At 36.7% G+C, this 18,375-nt stretch overlaps 1 protein-coding gene across 15 annotated transcripts in view; it reads right to left on the bottom strand.

Moving 5' to 3' along the window:
• Positions 1 to 18,375, bottom strand: part of CASK (calcium/calmodulin dependent serine protein kinase) — a 357,939-nt gene that overhangs the window by 220,118 nt on the left and 119,446 nt on the right. For all 15 annotated transcript variants that reach the window (XM_058713427.1, XM_058713438.1, XM_058713431.1 and 12 more), the window contains exon 3: positions 8,842 to 8,947. In XM_058713427.1, coding sequence (XP_058569410.1) covers positions 8,842 to 8,947 — 106 coding nt within the window. The remainder of the gene's footprint in view (positions 1 to 8,841; positions 8,948 to 18,375) is intronic.

An 18,375-nucleotide genomic window follows, 5' to 3' on the forward strand; every position in this document is an offset into this window, starting at 1 on the left:
GCCGGAAACAAGCATACATGTATATGTGTTTGATTTATGGCAAAAGTGCTACTGCAGAGCAGTCTTTTTAGTAATTGGGCTGAGACTGCTGAATAGGTACATGGAAAGAAATGAAATTGGGGGCGCCTGGGTGGCTCAAACAGTTAAGTGTCTGGCTCTTGACTTCAGCTCAAGTCATGATCTCACTGGTCGTGACTTCAAGCCCCATGTCGGACTCTGTGCTAACAGTGCTGATTTTGGGGATTCACTCTCCCTCCCTCCCTCCCTCTCTGCTCCTCCCTGCCCCCCATGTGTGCTCTCTCTCAAAATCCATAAACCTAAAAAAAAAGAAATGTAATTGGACTACTACCTCATAACATACTCCAAATGAATTTCAGATGTATGATAAAACATAGGAGGATATCTTCATAATCTCAGAATAGTAAATATTTCTCAAACAAGATACAAAAACACTAACCATGAAAGAAAAAAATTGTTATGTTAAACTATATTAAAATTACAAACCTCTGTTAATCCAAAGGTACCATTACAAGAATGATGAGAGACACTGCTAAGCAGCAATTAGAGAAATCAGGAGAAACCACAATGAGATTCTACTACAAACCAACTGGCAAAAATAACAAATTCTGACAATACCACATATTAGTGAGGATGTGCAGCATAGGCAGTAAGTAATCATGAGAACAAAAGGAGGGTGCTGTTAATGAGGACTAACAACGGGTTTTTAAGACAGGGGCAGTACCTGGAAAACCAGGACTTGGATCACCTTGGAGAGGCAAAGATCACTGTTTATACATCTACTTCAGAAAATAGCTTGGCATTATCTTGGAAAAATGAAGTTGTATATACTCCAAGACTTTATCAATTCCACTCCTAGGTTTATGCCCTATATAAATGTGTACTTATGTATACTGGGATATGTGTACAAGATTGTTTACAATAGCATTGTTCAAAATAGCCAAATCTGAAAACAACCCAAATACAGAGTGACATTAAAATGAGTAATTGTGAATGTTTGTTCACTGCAATACTATGTAGCAATAAAATGAAGGAGCCCAAAGCAATATGGATCAATCTCATAGACCAAAAAAGAGTATATGCTGTATGATTTCATTTAAATAAAGATTTTAAAAGACAGATAACACTGAATTATATTACTCAGGGATGCCATATGGATGGTATAGATATTAAAGTATGGAGGTGAAGTCTAGATTAATGATACTTCTGAGAGAAGAAGGGGATTGTGGTAAGAGGAATACAGGAGCTGCTGAAGTGCAGGCAGTTTTTACATTTCTTGACCTAGGCTGTAGGTACATGGGTATTTACTTTACAATAATATCCTTAAGCTGGATAGTTCTGGGTATGCATTTTTCTAAATGTAATAGATCATATAAAAAATTCTATATGTGATGTAGGTGTTTGGATGTATTCACACACTCTTTAACCTATTAATTATATTCCTAAAAACTTATTTTGAGGAAATAAAGCAATCAAGGGGTGTGAACAAGTAATTGTACAAGAATATTACTAATCATAACATTACTTCTAAGAGGGGAGAAACAGAAAGCAGTGTAAATGTCCCACTATAAGGAAATTATTAAATATGGCACATGCATATAATTTAGATATCTTAATGCAGCCATTAGACTATCGTATCTAAAAAATATTTACTGGTATAGCAAAATGCTTAAAATTAATAAGTGAAAAGAATCGGGAAACAAAACTACACATGTAAAATGAGTGTAATTGTGATAATGAATATAAGCAGAAGAAAATGTTCTGAAATGTTCATTGTGATTAACTTTTGCAAGCGGTATGATTTCTGTCATTATAATTTTCCACAATTTCTAAATTTGTACAAGGTGTGTGTAAAGATTATTTACACTAGAAACTACTCATATTATATATATATATATATATATATATATATATATATATTTATTTATTTATTTAACGTTTTATTTATTTTACAGAGAGAGAGAAAGAGAGAGAGAAAGTGGGGGAGGGGCAGAGAAAGAGGGGTACAGAGGATCCGAAGCAGGCTCTGCACTGACAATGGAGAGACTGATGTGGGGCTCGAACTCACAAACTGACAGATCATGACCTGAGCCAAAGTTGGACATTCAACTGACTGAGCCACCCAAGCACCCCTATATTTTTAAAATTTTTTTAAAAAAATTATTTATTTTGAGAGCAAGAGCACCCACAAGCAGAGGAAGGGGAGAAAAGGAGGGGGAGGGGGAGGGGGGAATTTGTTTTCTAATGCAGCATTCAAAGGTTAAAATCTATTCTACAGTGTAACATCTCAATCTAGGGCTTTATACAAAAATTGGGACACCTCCATTTTTATGTTAACAGATGTCAAAATGATACAGTAATTATGGTTAGAAGTTAAAAACAAAAAAAAATCCAAACTCTGCAATTATCTTAATAATTATATTTTGTTTGCAGATCCAGGAGTTTGTCAACTTAAAGCCCTTCTTGTATTTATCTCTTTTTCAGTTTGTGCAGGAAAGAGTTAACATAGCAGGCCTAAGCTTCTGAAGGGCTTGAAAGGCCTGCCTACCAAGTTAGCTCTTGATTGGCATCTGGCAACTTGGACGGGAGGGTTCCTCCCGTCCTAAACTGAAAAGAGTGGCCCACTGTGTCTAAACTGTTTGTGCAAACAATGTGATTTATCCTGAACACCTGCTTTCTCTCTGGGAGGCTGGAAGGTGGTACGTGCCAAGCAGAGGGTGCCTACATGACCAGCTCCCAGTAAATACCCTGGGTGCTGAGTCTCTAATGAGCTTCCCTGGCTGGCAACATTTCACATGTGTTATCACAACTGGTTGCTGGCAGAAGATCCTTGGAAGCTTGTGCCTGGCTGTCCCCGGACTTCAACTCATATACCTTTTCTCTTTGGTGGTTTTGCTTTATTAAGTCTTTGAGCTGTAATAAATCACAGTTATGAATACGACTATACGCGGAGTCCTAGGAGTCCTCTTAGTGAATCATTAAACCCGGGGATAGGTAGTCTTGGGGACCTCTGACACATAGTTCTTAAAACTAAAATACAACTGAACATTTAATATAGTGGTGAAGCTAGTCAAGAGAAATGTTTAATTTTTTTTTTAAAGAGTTTATGATGATAGAACTTTTTTTTCCTTTCACCTAGTATTTATCAAAGGTCTTCACAGTCACCCAAGCTATGTCCTCTCATATATCTTACTGAATTACCTTAAGTACCACGTTTCTAATGTTTACTAGGACCAAATGATATTTTCCAGCCATTTCCTATTACCCACCACTTAAGTAAGCATTTGATAAATATGTGATAAAAGAATGAATAGCAATTTTTATCATTACACATGAAAACAAAATATCAAAATAGATCAGGCGAGCCATAAAAATATGTACAGATCTTCATAGAATTGTAAATACTACAGTCCAGACTTTTCTTGCTTGATATGAAATAAATAACTTTCCTTTCCCTGGCAAGTTTGCTAGTAAGTAGAAATCAGTGCTACTCTATCAGCATAAATGAATCCCACAAAATTTCCCTTCCCCAAGCATAAACACCAGACCAAAAAGAAAAAAAATTAAAAAAAGACAAAGAGCTATCAGTCTATCTCCTTTGTGAGCTTCAAAGATACAAACTGCTAATATTGTTTTAAAAGATACAAACTATTGTTTTCATGTCAGATATATTTTAAATCCATATTTAATTACTGCCAAAGTCTCCCCGTGGTATATGTAATCATTCTATAATAAGGTAATTAAAATTCCTTGGCCAGCCAATTTAGGATTTACAGCTTAACTCAAGTATCAGACACTACTAAAGTCAAGTCCAGATGTGTTACTTAGAAATAAACATTTAATTTGGGTGGGGGTGATACAACACAAAATTGAACCTACACTTTTAAATATGTTTCAGCAAACTGCTGCAAACAAATCCAAATTTAAGTGTAATCCCAAAGCAATGGATCCCAAATCAATGGATAGATATAGTGCAAACACATGCAGATTTCTAACAAACTACTGCGTGCGTTGGGAAAAATGACAACATGGTCTCTAAATAGTAATGCCCCTACTTTAAAGGTCAATCATCTCTTGACCTCCTACTTTGGGACTCGCAGTTGTTGAAACTCAATATCTCGGGATGGTGCCTGGGTACAAGCTTGTTTGACAAGCTCTACTCAGGAGTTTTCAATGCTAAGTTTTGAAATCCACTGTTTTACTCTTTTCCAGCTCTAAAAGTCTGGTTCTGTGAGTCTCTGTATTTGAATATGCTTTAACTTAAAACCATATGTAATTAAAATGGGCATTAACCAGTTCGAAAGATTTTCTAACACAATAAGCAACCTGATTGGGCTATATAATGTCATGACTTCGGTTTAAGGGAAAAAAAGGGAGAGCTGGTTATACATAGTCTGTGGCAAAGGCAGATTTGGATACCATATTAAGAAGCTCACTGATAACCTAAATAAATTGTTTGGTCTAGCTTTTCCTCCATCAAAATTATCAGAGCTGTTTCCAAGTAGCCAACAAACAGCAAAGTCAACTGATGTTAATTTCATTTGTTTTCCCTCTGTCTACTCTGTATTGGTGGCATGTCAGAAAACTGTGAAAAGGATCCAGATAACCCATAACCTGAGCAATGAGCCCCTGAAAACCAGGGGTCATTACATCTACTGCCAGAAACATGGAACTAATTCTGGAGCAGCTTCCTCTACATTGCAGCTGTACAATCTCTTACCTAGCCAGTAGGTGGAGGCACAAGCAAACTTACTGCTTTGCTCTTTGAGCCACAGGACCTTAAATTTTATAGTAAATTGGTTTTTCATTTATTCATTTGTTTTAAACCCAGGAGATCAAAGAGAATGCGAAAAACTGAACAAGGACAACTGTTGAGGTGAATTTACAAAAAGTGATACAAAAGAAAAATTTTATATTTCTATTTTGTTTCTGGCCCTTTTGAAAAATAACTAAGTTATTTTAACTGTGAATTCATGATCCACTTCCAGATCCCAGAGCTAATAAAACAATTCCAAATTTTAAAATATAGCTTTTAAAAATTCATGTTCAATCAGGGAAAACTGAACATCAACTGAATATGATGTAATACTAAGGAATTATTGTTGATTTTGCTAGGTATGATAATACTATTACGGACTGGTATCTATCTATACCTATATTTCAAGTCCTTATTTATAAATACAAACAGGAGTATGTATAGGTGAAATGATACCACTTTAGAAATCACCAGGAAAAAGAGAGAGGGAGACCAACCATAAGAGATGTAAATACAGAGAACAAACTGTAGGTTGCTGGAGGGGTGTTGGGGGGGGGGGGGGGTTGGGCTAAATGGATGATGGGTATTAATGAGGACACTTGTTGTGATGAGCACTGGGTGTTATATGTAAGTGATTCTACTCCTGAAATCATTATTACATTACATGTTAACTTGGATTTAAATACAATTTTAAAAATTAAAAAAAAAAAAAAAAAAAGAAATCACCAGGGGGGAAAAAAACGACAACAGGAAAGGATAGATAGAGCAAGAATGGCAAAATGTTGATAACTGAAGTTCAGTGACAGGTACACTGAGGTTCATTATACTATTCTCTTTTTATTTGAAATTTTCCAAAACAGGAAGGAAGAAAATTAAATTATGATGCCACATTCTTGTGATCTGGGTTAACACTGAGATTAGGTTGACTGGTAAATATGAGACTTTAATGAAGTCTTATCTCTGTATACAGCCATCGAGGAATTATTTCAATCACAACTGAATCATACCAAAAATTTGCTCTATAAAAAACTAAAACTAACCTGCTAAATCCCCTGGAAACAATAGCTTCCAGTTGTGGAGCACTTCACCATTTTACGAGGTGAATTCATATAATTTTCCCATCTAGTTCTCATGATCTTATGGAGATTTTAAAGGTAAAAATCCTGAGGCTCAGAGAAGTTAAAAGACTTGGCCAAAGTCACATGATCAGTAGAAGTGACAGAGCTGGGAACACTAACCCAAGTTTTATAACCCCAAAGACTTTCTTCTCTCTGCCATACTATCGCTTAGACCCCCTTGAAACAAATAGTAAACATGATGAAATTTACGTAAATTTTACAATTTTGCTTTCTGTGCTCATTACTTGAAAGTATATGATGAAACTGGCTTTTTTGTTTTCTCAGCGAATAAAAATATGGATAGAAATAGATTTCTTGAATAAAGAATGAAATTAAACCAGAGAAAGTAATTAAAAAAGAATTCGAATATTCTTAAAATTGGAAGGGGACGGTTAAAGGCCCTCTCTAGCCCCAAATTAAACCTGTATCTTTAGCTCCCTTGGATGCAACCAGCTTTAGCTCGAGCACTTCTAGTGAGGAACTGCATACTCCGTTAGACAGCCTGCTTTATTCACTGAGTCAGTCTAATCGCTAAAGGGGGTTTCCTTGCTTAGAGTTGAAATCTACCTGCTGCTTGTTGATTCCCGTTACAGACCCTGACCCTACAATGAATAAGCATAATCCTCTTACATAGGACACTCTTTTAAATAACTGAACAAATCCACTATGTTCTACCATGGGCTTCTGCTCTGAGAACTCTTTTAGCAGAAAAAGAAAATCAATTAGATTCTTGAGTCACTAAAGCTTCCCAGTCTTTTCAACAGCTTTTCCATGGTCTTCAACTGGGACTTGGGTATCTCTGGGAGTACTCAAGCCCTTCCAGGAGATTGAAGAATTAGGATATTTTTAGGGCAATCAATGTCTCTTCCTTCATTAGCCACAATTTGATTTGCCTGAAAACAATTCTATGTTCTGCTGATTTTCCTTTCACGTGTCCACTCATAGGAGCCCATCTCAAAAGACAAGCTGCTCACCCATCCTGAAAAGCCTGTCTAGCTTCAGAGCCAACTAGGGAATGCGAAGCTCCTGAGGGAGAGACCCTTGAGAGCAAACAGAGCTTCAGAAAGAAAGAGGAGAGCCACCTTATTTCATATGGACAATATATGCATGGCAAAGCCTTATCTATTTTAGAATTAAAAATCAATAGTAAGATGATTGTCACAGGGATGTCTATTAACACTTTAATTTTATTTGAAAAATGAAGGCAGATTTTTCTCTGCCAGAAAGCGTGTCTGATTTGGCTGACTGGCTTGACAATGATGACTAGCTTTGCCATTTAGGTCACACAGAAGACATTTTCCATAAACTGAACAAGATAAAGGTACAGATCTACAGTTTTGAAGAAAATATATTTAAAAGAATATACAAAACACTAAAAATTATAGCCTCACAAGAGAAGTTTTTATGTATCAACTCAAAAGTATGTGAGGAGGTACATGGTTTTCAAAATTCTTTTAGCAGGTATGCCAACAAAAACTTTGAAGGCTGTGACTCTAGGGCAAAATTTCTAGGCTCTTTCCCACTCTGGTTATCCCCTTCTGGAAGCATGCCAGTGTCCTGCTTACCATGAACACTCTAGGGAGAATGGGTAGCATACAAAACAGTGGGACTGTGGCATGGTTCTAAATAACTATATACTTTTAATTAATGTAGCTGAAGGTTCCATTCAGGACTTTTGTTAAGCTGTTGCAACAACTAACTTTCAAAACATTTACTTCTTTTTCACATAAGCAGTTACAACTAAATTTACAGTGATCTTGCACTTATATAATCGAATGAAGGAGTCTGTATTAACTAGCCTTAAGTTTCATCTTTGTTTGAGTTCCTTTGCTACAAACTTGTAAAATGTTTTAAAATTCTGATCTGGATATTCAATGTATTAGCTAGCCCTCCATGGGGGTGAAGCTTCTGACATGGCTCCCAAAGACCACCAGCATCTGCTCATATTCACACCCTGGTGTAATCCTCTCCCCCTGGGTGTGGGCTGGATCTGGTGACTTACTTCTAACTGATAGAATATAGTAGAAGTGATGGTGTGTGATTTCTGAGATGAGGTTACAAGACTGACTTCCATCCTATTTGTATTCTAGCCTTCTTGCCTGCTGACGCTGGATGAAGCCAGCTGCCATGTTGTGAGTTGCTCGATGAAGAGGCCCAGTGACAAGGAACCTAGGGAGGCCTAAGGCCAACAGCTCACAAGGAACTAAGGCTAGCAGTAGGATACCCTGCTGCCAACAACCATTTGAGTGGGCTTGGAAGCAAATCCATCCCCAGTGGAGTCTTAAAATGACACCAGCTCTGGCTAATGCCTTGATTACCACCTTGTGAGAGACCCTAATCAAAGTCATGGATTAAAATTCTGAAAAGAGTAGAAGGCCATCCCATAAAGCTTTATACAACCTCTTTGGACACAGTTATCCAATCAGCTACAAAACTACCCAGTTATACTATCCTTGGCTCACATTTCTCCATCTTATTGGCAAAAATTCTATGAGAAACATGTCAAGTGGCTTATTAAAATCAAGATAACACTGTTATCTTCAGAATTTCCTTAATATGCCAAAATAGTCATTATATCAAAATAGGAAGTTGAGTCTGTTTTGAAAGGCTTGCTACATGGAGACCTCTACTCCCATCCCACTCCTCTTCAATAGGACTCCTATGGTCACAATGTTATATTTTGGGGCCTCCTGTCCATCCGAACTCTATTTCTCTTTACAGCCTCCTCTCTGAAGTATGCTAAAAAGGAGGGCAACTAAATATGCCCAACTTTTGCTTCCTTAGCCATTGTGAACTTTAAGATGAGATAATCCTTTTATTCTTGTTACTTGTTTTCTACACAGATGAGCTTACAACTATTGTTACATTTTAAGAGGAAAAGTGTTAGCATTATCCCAAACCAACACTGCTTAAAACTTTAACCCTTAAGAAAATAAAATGCACACTCACAATTCAAAAACCATGTAAAGCATTCCATCTGAGCTATATGTCTCCAATAACTCTACAATGTGGGGATGTTTCAGCATATGACAGATACTGGCTTCCCGCTTTAGATCTGCAAAACAAACACAGGACATACTTTGTTAGGTAAGAACAAACGACAATCAGAGTGAATGATGAATGAATGGATGTGATCTATGGTAACATGAAGACTTCTCTAACTAAAGAGATGAAATCCCCCATTTACGCTAAGCTTAACTTTTTTACCCTATAAATCTTTGACAACATAACTTTTTCACATTCCTGCCAGTCTGTGTGTGTGTATACAGTATAGTTAGCTCTTATTTTTATTTATTTTAAGTAATTAAGCTCTATGCCCAATGTGGGGCTTGAACTCACAGCCCCAAGATCAAGTCGTACACTCTACTGACTAAGCCAGTCAGGTACCCCAGCACTTATTAATAAGAAATGTAAATAGCACAAATACTTTCTCCAAACTCTTTATAGTCAAGTCTCAAAATTTATAATTTTCTTGATGTGCTAATAAATAACTCAATTTGCCATTTTAACATTTTACCTCTTTTTCTTAGTCTTCCCCAAATTGGGTAAGAATGTTGTCTATTCTTTAGCCTAAAATCTAGCATTTGCACACACAGGCCAGGGAAGTTATATGGAATAAAGGGCCAAATAAAATTAGTATGATTTAAACAGTAAAGGCACTACTCTCAACCAGCAAAGTCAGAAATTTATTTTCTATCATCTATAAAATGTATTTGATAATTCAGGACACTACTCATAGTGTTATCTTGAAGAACAAGTTCAGACAATGTAGGTAGACTATTGCATAAGAGTTACAAAATACTGTTTGGAAAGTAAAACGGTTAATATCATCATCATCATCATCATCATCACACAAACACATTTTAGGCATAGGTATCACTTGCTATGTCCCCATGGAACAAAATAACTAAAGCCTTCCTGTATTAACTGTGGTGGAGTTTTACCTGTTTGCAGGTGAATAGAATCCAATAAGACATTTTTATATTTGGAAGTAGAAGGGAGACAGGTAAAGAAGGCGGCTAAGGACGTACTACATAAGGCAAATGAGAGGTTATCTCCTCTCTGATTTATTAATTCAATTTATTAATTCAGGCCAATTTATTAATTAGCCTCGTCAATGAGAGCAATGGCTGAAGACTGAACCACAGAAGACTGGGTAAGGGTAGAATGAGGAAAAGAAGTTGGTAAATTAGACAAAAGAGAAGCCACCAGAAAAGGAAGAATCAATAATATCACGAAAGTCAAGGGAATAGAGGGAATTAAGGCAAGAGTAGTTGGAGAAGGCTGAGAAATGGCCGTAAGGGTCAGTCAGAAAAGACCATTAGCATTCTGAACAAGATCAAGTTCTGTGGAGAGGGCAGGTTTGAACTCAGTATGCAGGAGACAATTATGTAATAACAGATTAAAATTTATCATGTTTCTCACTGGCCTAAGTACTTAATAGAGTCATTACCATTTACTGTCCCAATACCCCGATGAGGTAGTTATTTTACAGGTGAGGAAGCTGAGGCCTAGAAAGGCATTCAAGATCACACAGCTCCCACAAGGGGTAGGTCTGAGCTCTGGCTTGTCCACCTCCAAAGTCAGCAAACAGTCCTTCCACAATGCCATGCCAGGTTTAGACGTGATCAAATTCGAAGAATCTCGCTGTAGGCAAGAAACAGCAAAGTCGAAGGTCTGATTTTTCTGTTTTTGCTGTTGTTTTAAAGGGAACACTGTGTTTCTAAGTGGCAGTGATGAAAACTCCATGGGATCTACAGCCAGAAACTTGGTGCAGGTTCTGCTGCCTGGCCTGCTGAGCGACTGCTATCCTCTACAAATGCCTTTGTCACTGCAGATGAAATGGGGCAGGCCACACGCAATGCAGGCCCTGCACACTACTCAGCCACCTTCAGGGGGCAGCGGTAAGACTTCCATGAAAAAACAGATATGGAAGGACTGTATGGAATGCAGCACTGTGGGGCTGAGGGACAGGGTGGCTCAGTGTTCAGGGGAAAGGAAGAGGTCAGAGGCACATGAATGATGGTCTCCATCTCCAAAAGTGCTTGGAAAGGTCATGCAGGAGAGGAGAGGTGTGAATCAGGTGTGGGTTTTGTGCTGAGAAGTCATAATTATGAGGAAGGCTTTTGACAAGTGTGCTAGAAAGCCAGGTTGAAGCCAGGATACGTAAATCAGGTATCTGCACAGTTTTTTCTCTCTTCCTTCAAGAATGTTCTGCCTCCAAATTTTATGAAAAGCTCAGGAGTTTTATTACTCATTTTAACATTTATTTCTTATTTTGCCCCTTTCATGTAACTACAGTGTGTTTCAACTTCCACACTCACTTCCCATGTACCACATTGTCGTACCAAAAGACTGCAGGTAGAAATGGATGCTCTAAAGACCCTTCCACTGGACCTGCACATTTCTTCTTGGTATACAGTTCAACCTGCTGCCAGTCTAGTCTCTTATCATCTACCCACCCACCTCAAAATGAAGGCAGAATTGCTGGGGACCCTCCATTCAAAGACTAAACTATCTTTATATTTTTTCATTTTTAAAGTTTATGTATTTATTTTGAGACAGTGAGTAAGCATGAGTAGGGGAGCGGCACAGAAAGAGAGGGAGAGAGTGTCATTGCAAGCAGGCTCCAAGCTGTCAGCACAGAGCCTGACATGGGGCTCCATCCCACAGACCGTGAGACCATAACCTGAGCCAAGATCAAGAGTTGGACACTTAACTGACTGAGCCACCCAGGTGCCCCAAAGATAAACTGATTTAAACATTACTGGATTTGGCAATTCAGGGACTAAAAATCAGAACACCGAACAACACAGAACAAACATAAAAATATATTTCAAATTATAAGGACAATGATGCTAAAGATGGTTTACATCTAGGATAATTAGGGCACCATTTTCCATAATTCAAATATCAATTAAATTGGTATATATTAAATGCTCAAATGGAAAATCATGGTTTAAAAAACACAAATGCATTATATATAATTTAAATTATAGATTCCAGGAGCATTAAATTCAGAATGCTTGTTTCTAGATGTGAATGTGAATTAAAGATGTATTTATTAAGAGCTATTAATTTTTTGCTGATATAGCAAACTAAGAATAGCATTTTCCTACAAATCAACTCATGAAGCAGAGTAGCAAGGAATTCAAAAGTAGGTGATAATGATTTGAAGTTGTGATTATCTGAATGCTTTGAGGTACAAGCACAGAACGTGCCTGGGAGTGCCCTGACCGAGGTACCATTGCTGTTTTAAAGTGCTTCTTTGTCCATGGTAACTGGTAACTCTGTCTACTCTTTCTTGTATTTTTTTCAATTTGTAATCTCTCAGGGAAATTTAAAAGATTGAATACGGAAAGTAATATTTAGTTTTCTGATCATAACTGGAGAAACACACTGAAATCAATCTCTTATATGGCATGAGTACTACTGCTACTACTCTTAATACCAGTTTCCTAAGAAGTTTTAGACGTCCAACAGTAAAGCAACTATGCCCTACAGGTTCGACCTCTCTAGTCTGCCCCTCAAGTAAGGGAGAGTTCAGGAAATGGTTTCAGGTGGTCTGTTTTATTTATTTTTTTGAAGGGGGGAGGAATAGAGGGAGAGAGAGAATCTCAAGTAGGCTCTGCACCCAATGTGGAGCCCCATGAGGGGCTCGATCCCATGAACCCTGAGATCATGACCTGAGCCAAAATCAAGAGACAGACGCTTAACTGACTGAGCCACCCAGGCGCACCCAGGTGGTCTGTTTTAAAAAGAAGTTTCCTGGGGGGGTCTGGCTAGCTCACTTGGTAAAGCATGTGACTCTTGGTCTCAGGTCGTGAGTTTGAGCCTCACACTGGGTGTGGAGATTGCTCAAAAATTAAAGCTTTAGAAAAATAAAAAGTTTCCTAGAAGGTCTTTATTATTCATTTTACTACCAGTTGTTCTCATGATAGAATTCTTCATACTGTCTTTTAAAAGTTGGATGCCACTTTCAGAGTACCACAATTCTGCAACAAGGTAATCTGACCATTGGTCAAAAATAATTTGGGTATTTACAAATATGATTGAAGAAAGAATTTCTGACATTCATAGCATTACAGTAGCAATCTCGACTTCAACATCCAAACTTAAAAAGGTCTAAATTTACCAGTTAGCTTGCCTAGAGCTATTCAGTAAGTTTAGATCAGCACTGCCCAACAGAAGTATAATGTGAGTCACATAATTTTAAATTTTCCAGTAGCCACATTAAAAAGTAAAAAGAAACAGATGAAATTTATTTTAATAACATACCTTATGCAATCTAATATATCCAAAGTATGTCAACATATAATCATATTAAAATTATTAAATATTAAATATATTAAATATAAAACATTATTAAATTCTTTTTCTGTATTAAGTCTTTGAGATCTGGTAGTGTTTTACATCTGTAAATACATCATAATTTGGACCACCCATATTTCAAGTGCTCACAGCCACAACACGGCTAGTGGCTACCAAACTGGAACAGTATAGTTAGTTGTAGATAAACTGACTTTGATTCTTATCCTCTCTCAATTGTGAGTTCTCCTACATTTCTTACACAGATATTTTGTAAAGTTACCCAGTCATTCAAAAGAGAATCTAAACTCAAAAGATGTGTTTAAAAAAAATTTCCATAGAAGGAAACTCCACTTTTAATAATCCAAATCCATCACTCAACAACTTAAATCTGGAATTTTGTCACTATTTTTAACCTAGATCCTTCATTTGGTAGTTTTAAATTATTTTATCTTGTTTAATCTACCAAACACAAAAACAGTGGTCAAAATCTACTGTACTGCACTGCCCTTTGTACACTTCAAAATTTATTCAATGACCTTAGACTATGCAGTGCAACATTTGAGAGTTTACTATGCAACATTTGGGATTTTAAGTGCCATCCTATAAATCCTTGTCTAATAATTATAATAACCCTGTAAGATAAATATACCTATTCCCATTTTGAAGGGGAAGAAACTGTGGCCCTGGGTGCAGTGAGATAAAGAAGGAAGTTGTTGAAATCACACAAATAGTAAGTAAAGGAAGCAGCACTAATAACTGAAGCCCAGTGCTCTTTACAGCACACCACAATGGCTCCTGGTGCTGTACAGTTTTCACATGTGCCCTTCAGACCCAATCATGACAGTGCTAATGTGGTAACACTAACCTGGGTGACGAGCTATCAAGACTGCTACAAAATCAGTTTATGTCAGCTTGCATGGTCACCAATGATGATCAGAAATTAGGCACTGTTCTTTTCCAGACAAATACATAAATATCGTCATTTACTTCCAATTTCCGGGTTGTGTTAGGAACTCAATAGTTAGCAAAATTCACTAAGAGCTGACCCCAGGCTCCAAATGCACATAAAGAATATTCTAATCTAGTCACAGAAATAATTAGGACAAATATTAATGTGTTCAGTCGAATCAATATTGATAGCAAAATAAGTAAATTAAAGTTATTATTGATTCAACATCTTTTCCTTGGTGTACTGAAATTAATGACCATATGATATTTCAGAAAGGGAATCCAAGCAGAACCTTGAAAGGATTCTAGTAACAAAGTCAAATTCTGTTGCTGAGTTCCACCTTTATATAATAACCAATTCGAAGACTAAAGATCCCAAGGATCCCTTTGGCAATAATACAGGTCAGGTTGGCTTTAATGAGGCTATCTTCCTATAAATCAGGAAAGTTGACCTTCTCAACCAGTGGACGACCAGAGGCCCAGATAGACTCATGCACCAATCTGGGTTAACTGCAAACTCATTATTTCTTTGATCTTTTACACATTTTACTACCACCCTATACATTTTATTATCTTTTTTTTACAAAGAGAAATCCAAGCAGCATCTAATGTCTTCGAATTCTTGCCCATATTTTTTTAATCCTATGGTCTAAAAATCTCATCCGTCAGGTGAATAAAGAAAGGAAAGAGTGTACCATTAACTGAGAATGTTTGATTGATATAAAATTTTTTCTTAAATAGGCAAAGTATTAGAAATCAATCTTAACTGCATTAAGTATTTACAAATTAATGGGGTTTTGGTAATACATTTCCCAAGGAATTTTCAGTTCTGATAACTGTAATAAATATATTAAAGCAGCTGCCCAGTTGAATACCACATTTACAGTGAATTCAACGCTATATTTATAAACAACTATCAGCTGTAAAACAGAATAATGCCAATTACTCTGAGATCTACTTGTCTTCCCTCTCACTCTTCATTAGGATGAGTTTGGCAAAGAATTATCTAAGTGCCATTTATTTCCTAGGGACTTACATTTTAAAAACTCCAGGTCATTCCTAGTCAATATTGAAGTACTATAAATCATTGAACTTACTAATTAGATATTAGTAAAGATTATAGGTGACCAATTCAATCTTTATTAATATTTATCTTTGGAGATGTTAAAATCCTGAAAGAAGAGCATTTGCTTAAAAAGCCATTTGTGGATAAGAGCTAACATTAGGTTACATAGAAACCAAATTATTTGTCTCTTAGAAGATATAAGTGAACCTTCAAGGAGTTCCTCAACCATGTATTTGGCAAAACTCTGTTTTGGACTCAGCTAACAAGATGTTAATTATATGGATAAAAAGAAAAAGCAGAGGTTACTGAAATCCAAACCAAATAAATTTCAAGTATTAGAGTTTTTTCAAATAAATGACCATTCTTAAGATATTCTGTACACGATAAAGATAGAAATACAGTATTTTAAACATTTGTAGAAGGTACAATTCTTCTGTTCCTGTTCATTTTGAGAAATGTAAACCAAAAAGCTTTATAAAAAGGTGGAAAGATGGGGTATTTTACTATTATAAAAACCAGATGCCTATTTCAAAATGGTACTAATTTTATAAAGAAAATTAGAGAAATAGCAGTTTAAACCTCACTTTTCAACATGAAAGTCTTAAAAAACATACTTGTTAGCAGTATGAATGAACTCTGTGGGATGACAGAGTGTACGTATTTGTTGTCAGTCATTGGACTGAACACTTAATGGCTCATTTTATTGTGCATAAATTTTTATTCAATAAAATTTAAAAAGTGACTGCAATACAACAGTAATTCAACTAATATGTCTAAGTCAAATATTGTTATATGAATACCTGTATTTTATACTCCCAATTTTGTTACTTATCATTACCTTCTATTTTTATTTACTTACTGATAGCTCAGGTGTTCAACAAGCGTATGTGCCAGGATAGGCTTCCTTACTATCCACTCCCCCCCACCCCAAACCTCCTTTCTCCAGGATAGGAACAGCCCAGGAAATACTGCCAGCAAGACCAAACGTCTCCCCACAAAGCAATCTGTAGTCTGTTTTAATATATAAATAAAAGAATTCCTGAGGCCAAGATTCTCTGTGGCATAGTGAATTAATTACCAAAGTTTTTTTTTTTTTAAATATGGGTTTCCGCATCCAGCAGAATCCTTTTTTGTCAACTAATCTCATGAAAATAGTAAAAAAACAAATTTATAGTAAAAAAAATAAGTACTGATGTGTGTACTCACTATGAAAAGGATCAGTAAAAATAAGCTAATTGTTTTGGTAAATAACAACTTGATATCAGGGATTATGGAGAGCTCTGTGGACTCGTGGCCTCAACCACCAAATTATTTTGCTGGGCCACTGCCAAAATTCAGATTTATATGGATAGCTGCAAATGGCTAGTAGGTAGGTATAATTTTAAACAGCTTGCCTTAGAGTCTTGATTTTTTAAGAAATTGATCAAGAAGCTTCAAAGAGTAGCAGACATTTTTTGTTTCAAAGTGGAATGGCAGGCAGTGGTTGAGAGTGGCAGCACGAAGAGTATACTTTTTGTACACAGTGAAACTTTGGACTAAGGGAAACGTAAGGAGTTCTGAAAAGGCCAGATTTCTCCTTTTTTCATAAAAAGAATTTATTTGTGTGTGTGGGGGGGGGGAGAGCATGCGTGAGCAAGTGGAGGAGGGGCAGAGAGAGAGAGGGAGAGAGAGAATCTGAAGCAGGCTCCACGCTCATTGTGGAGCCTGACACAGGGCTCGATCTCACGAATTGTGAGATCACGACCTGAGCTGAAATCAAGAGCCAGGCACTTAACCAACTGAGTGACCAGGTGCCCCCCTGATTTCTCCTTTTTAAAGTAAAATTTTAAGTAAATCAATACATTGCTTTACCCTTAGAATAAACTATCTTCATTTAATCTTTTGTACAAAACCAGGAGGTAGCATACTTAAGTAGCTGAAAATGTGGCAGCTATCTAGATCAGAAATTTTTAACTAATTTGGGATCAGAGACCATTTTAGAAGTCTGTTAATATGACAGATACTCTGCCCCCAAAAGATTTTGCAGTAAGATATAAGGGAAGCACAAAAACCTAAGAGACTGACCTAGATGCTTATGTCCAAGGATCAAAATCATGACAGATAATCCTGTAACCCAGCTTCAGGAGGCCACAAGAACACTGCTGGACCTGGAAAGCCATAGGAGCTAGTGCCTCCTTATAAAGAGGCCTTATAAGCACTGTTGAGGATAGTGAGATAATAATGGGCACAATTTGAGGTTAACTATTACTAGATAAACATAATATCCCCCATATCATTTTAGCCTCTGCTCCAAACCTAGCATTTTATTCTGTGAAATGCATAAAGCCACCATAAAGTGTGTTTTTCTTCATTTCTTAAAAATCACACAAAGTTCCCCTGGATTCCATGTGGCCCAATTTCCTATTTCCCATCTTGGTATCAAAACAATATAAATTCTTTATTAATTAAAGTATAATGTTCACACACACAAAATAAATATATTTTATATATTTATGCTAAGTGTTTTTCCCGTTTGTTGTAGGTTGAGTGCCAGGATATGTATATCTTTACTTTTTAAAGAATGCGCATTTATAGTCAACCTGCCTTCTTTGGCTTTTTTTTTTTTTTTTTTTCTGAATTGCTCTTTTGTTATTTCATCAAACTTGAAATGGGTAAAACATAAGTTTCCTTAAAAGTGGAGATAGAAGCAGAGACTTCTAGCATGTGATTCATGTATAGTTGGGTACAATCCTGGCAAGGGAGGATGTCCCCAGCCAGCAAGAACAAGTAGAAGGAAGTCAGTCAGGGCCTTAAACCCTCTTCACTTAAGAGTCCATTTGTCACATAATAGTAACAAAAGACCTAATTCAGGTCTCAATATTATGGGAAACAGAAACAGTATGTTATTTAGGTCATTCTAGATAATGGTTTATTTCATATAAGTGACTTTTCCAGAAGGGTACCAACTTGTCCTGGTTTGCCTGGGACTTGTAGCATTCAAAGTTCTGTATCCTGAGAACCTGCCCTCAATCCCAGGCAAACCAGAATGGTTGGTCACCCTACTCCCACAGATCTGGCATTTATCCTTCCAAATGCTAACACTCTTCTGCAGGGAGGCAGAGATGATATAATAGAGCAACAGATTTGTAGTGAGAAGCCCCATCTTTAAATCTTGTCTC

This window comes from Neofelis nebulosa, chromosome X (genome assembly GCF_028018385.1).
Source record: "Neofelis nebulosa isolate mNeoNeb1 chromosome X, mNeoNeb1.pri, whole genome shotgun sequence".
Classification (NCBI taxonomy): domain Eukaryota; kingdom Metazoa; phylum Chordata; class Mammalia; order Carnivora; family Felidae; genus Neofelis; species Neofelis nebulosa.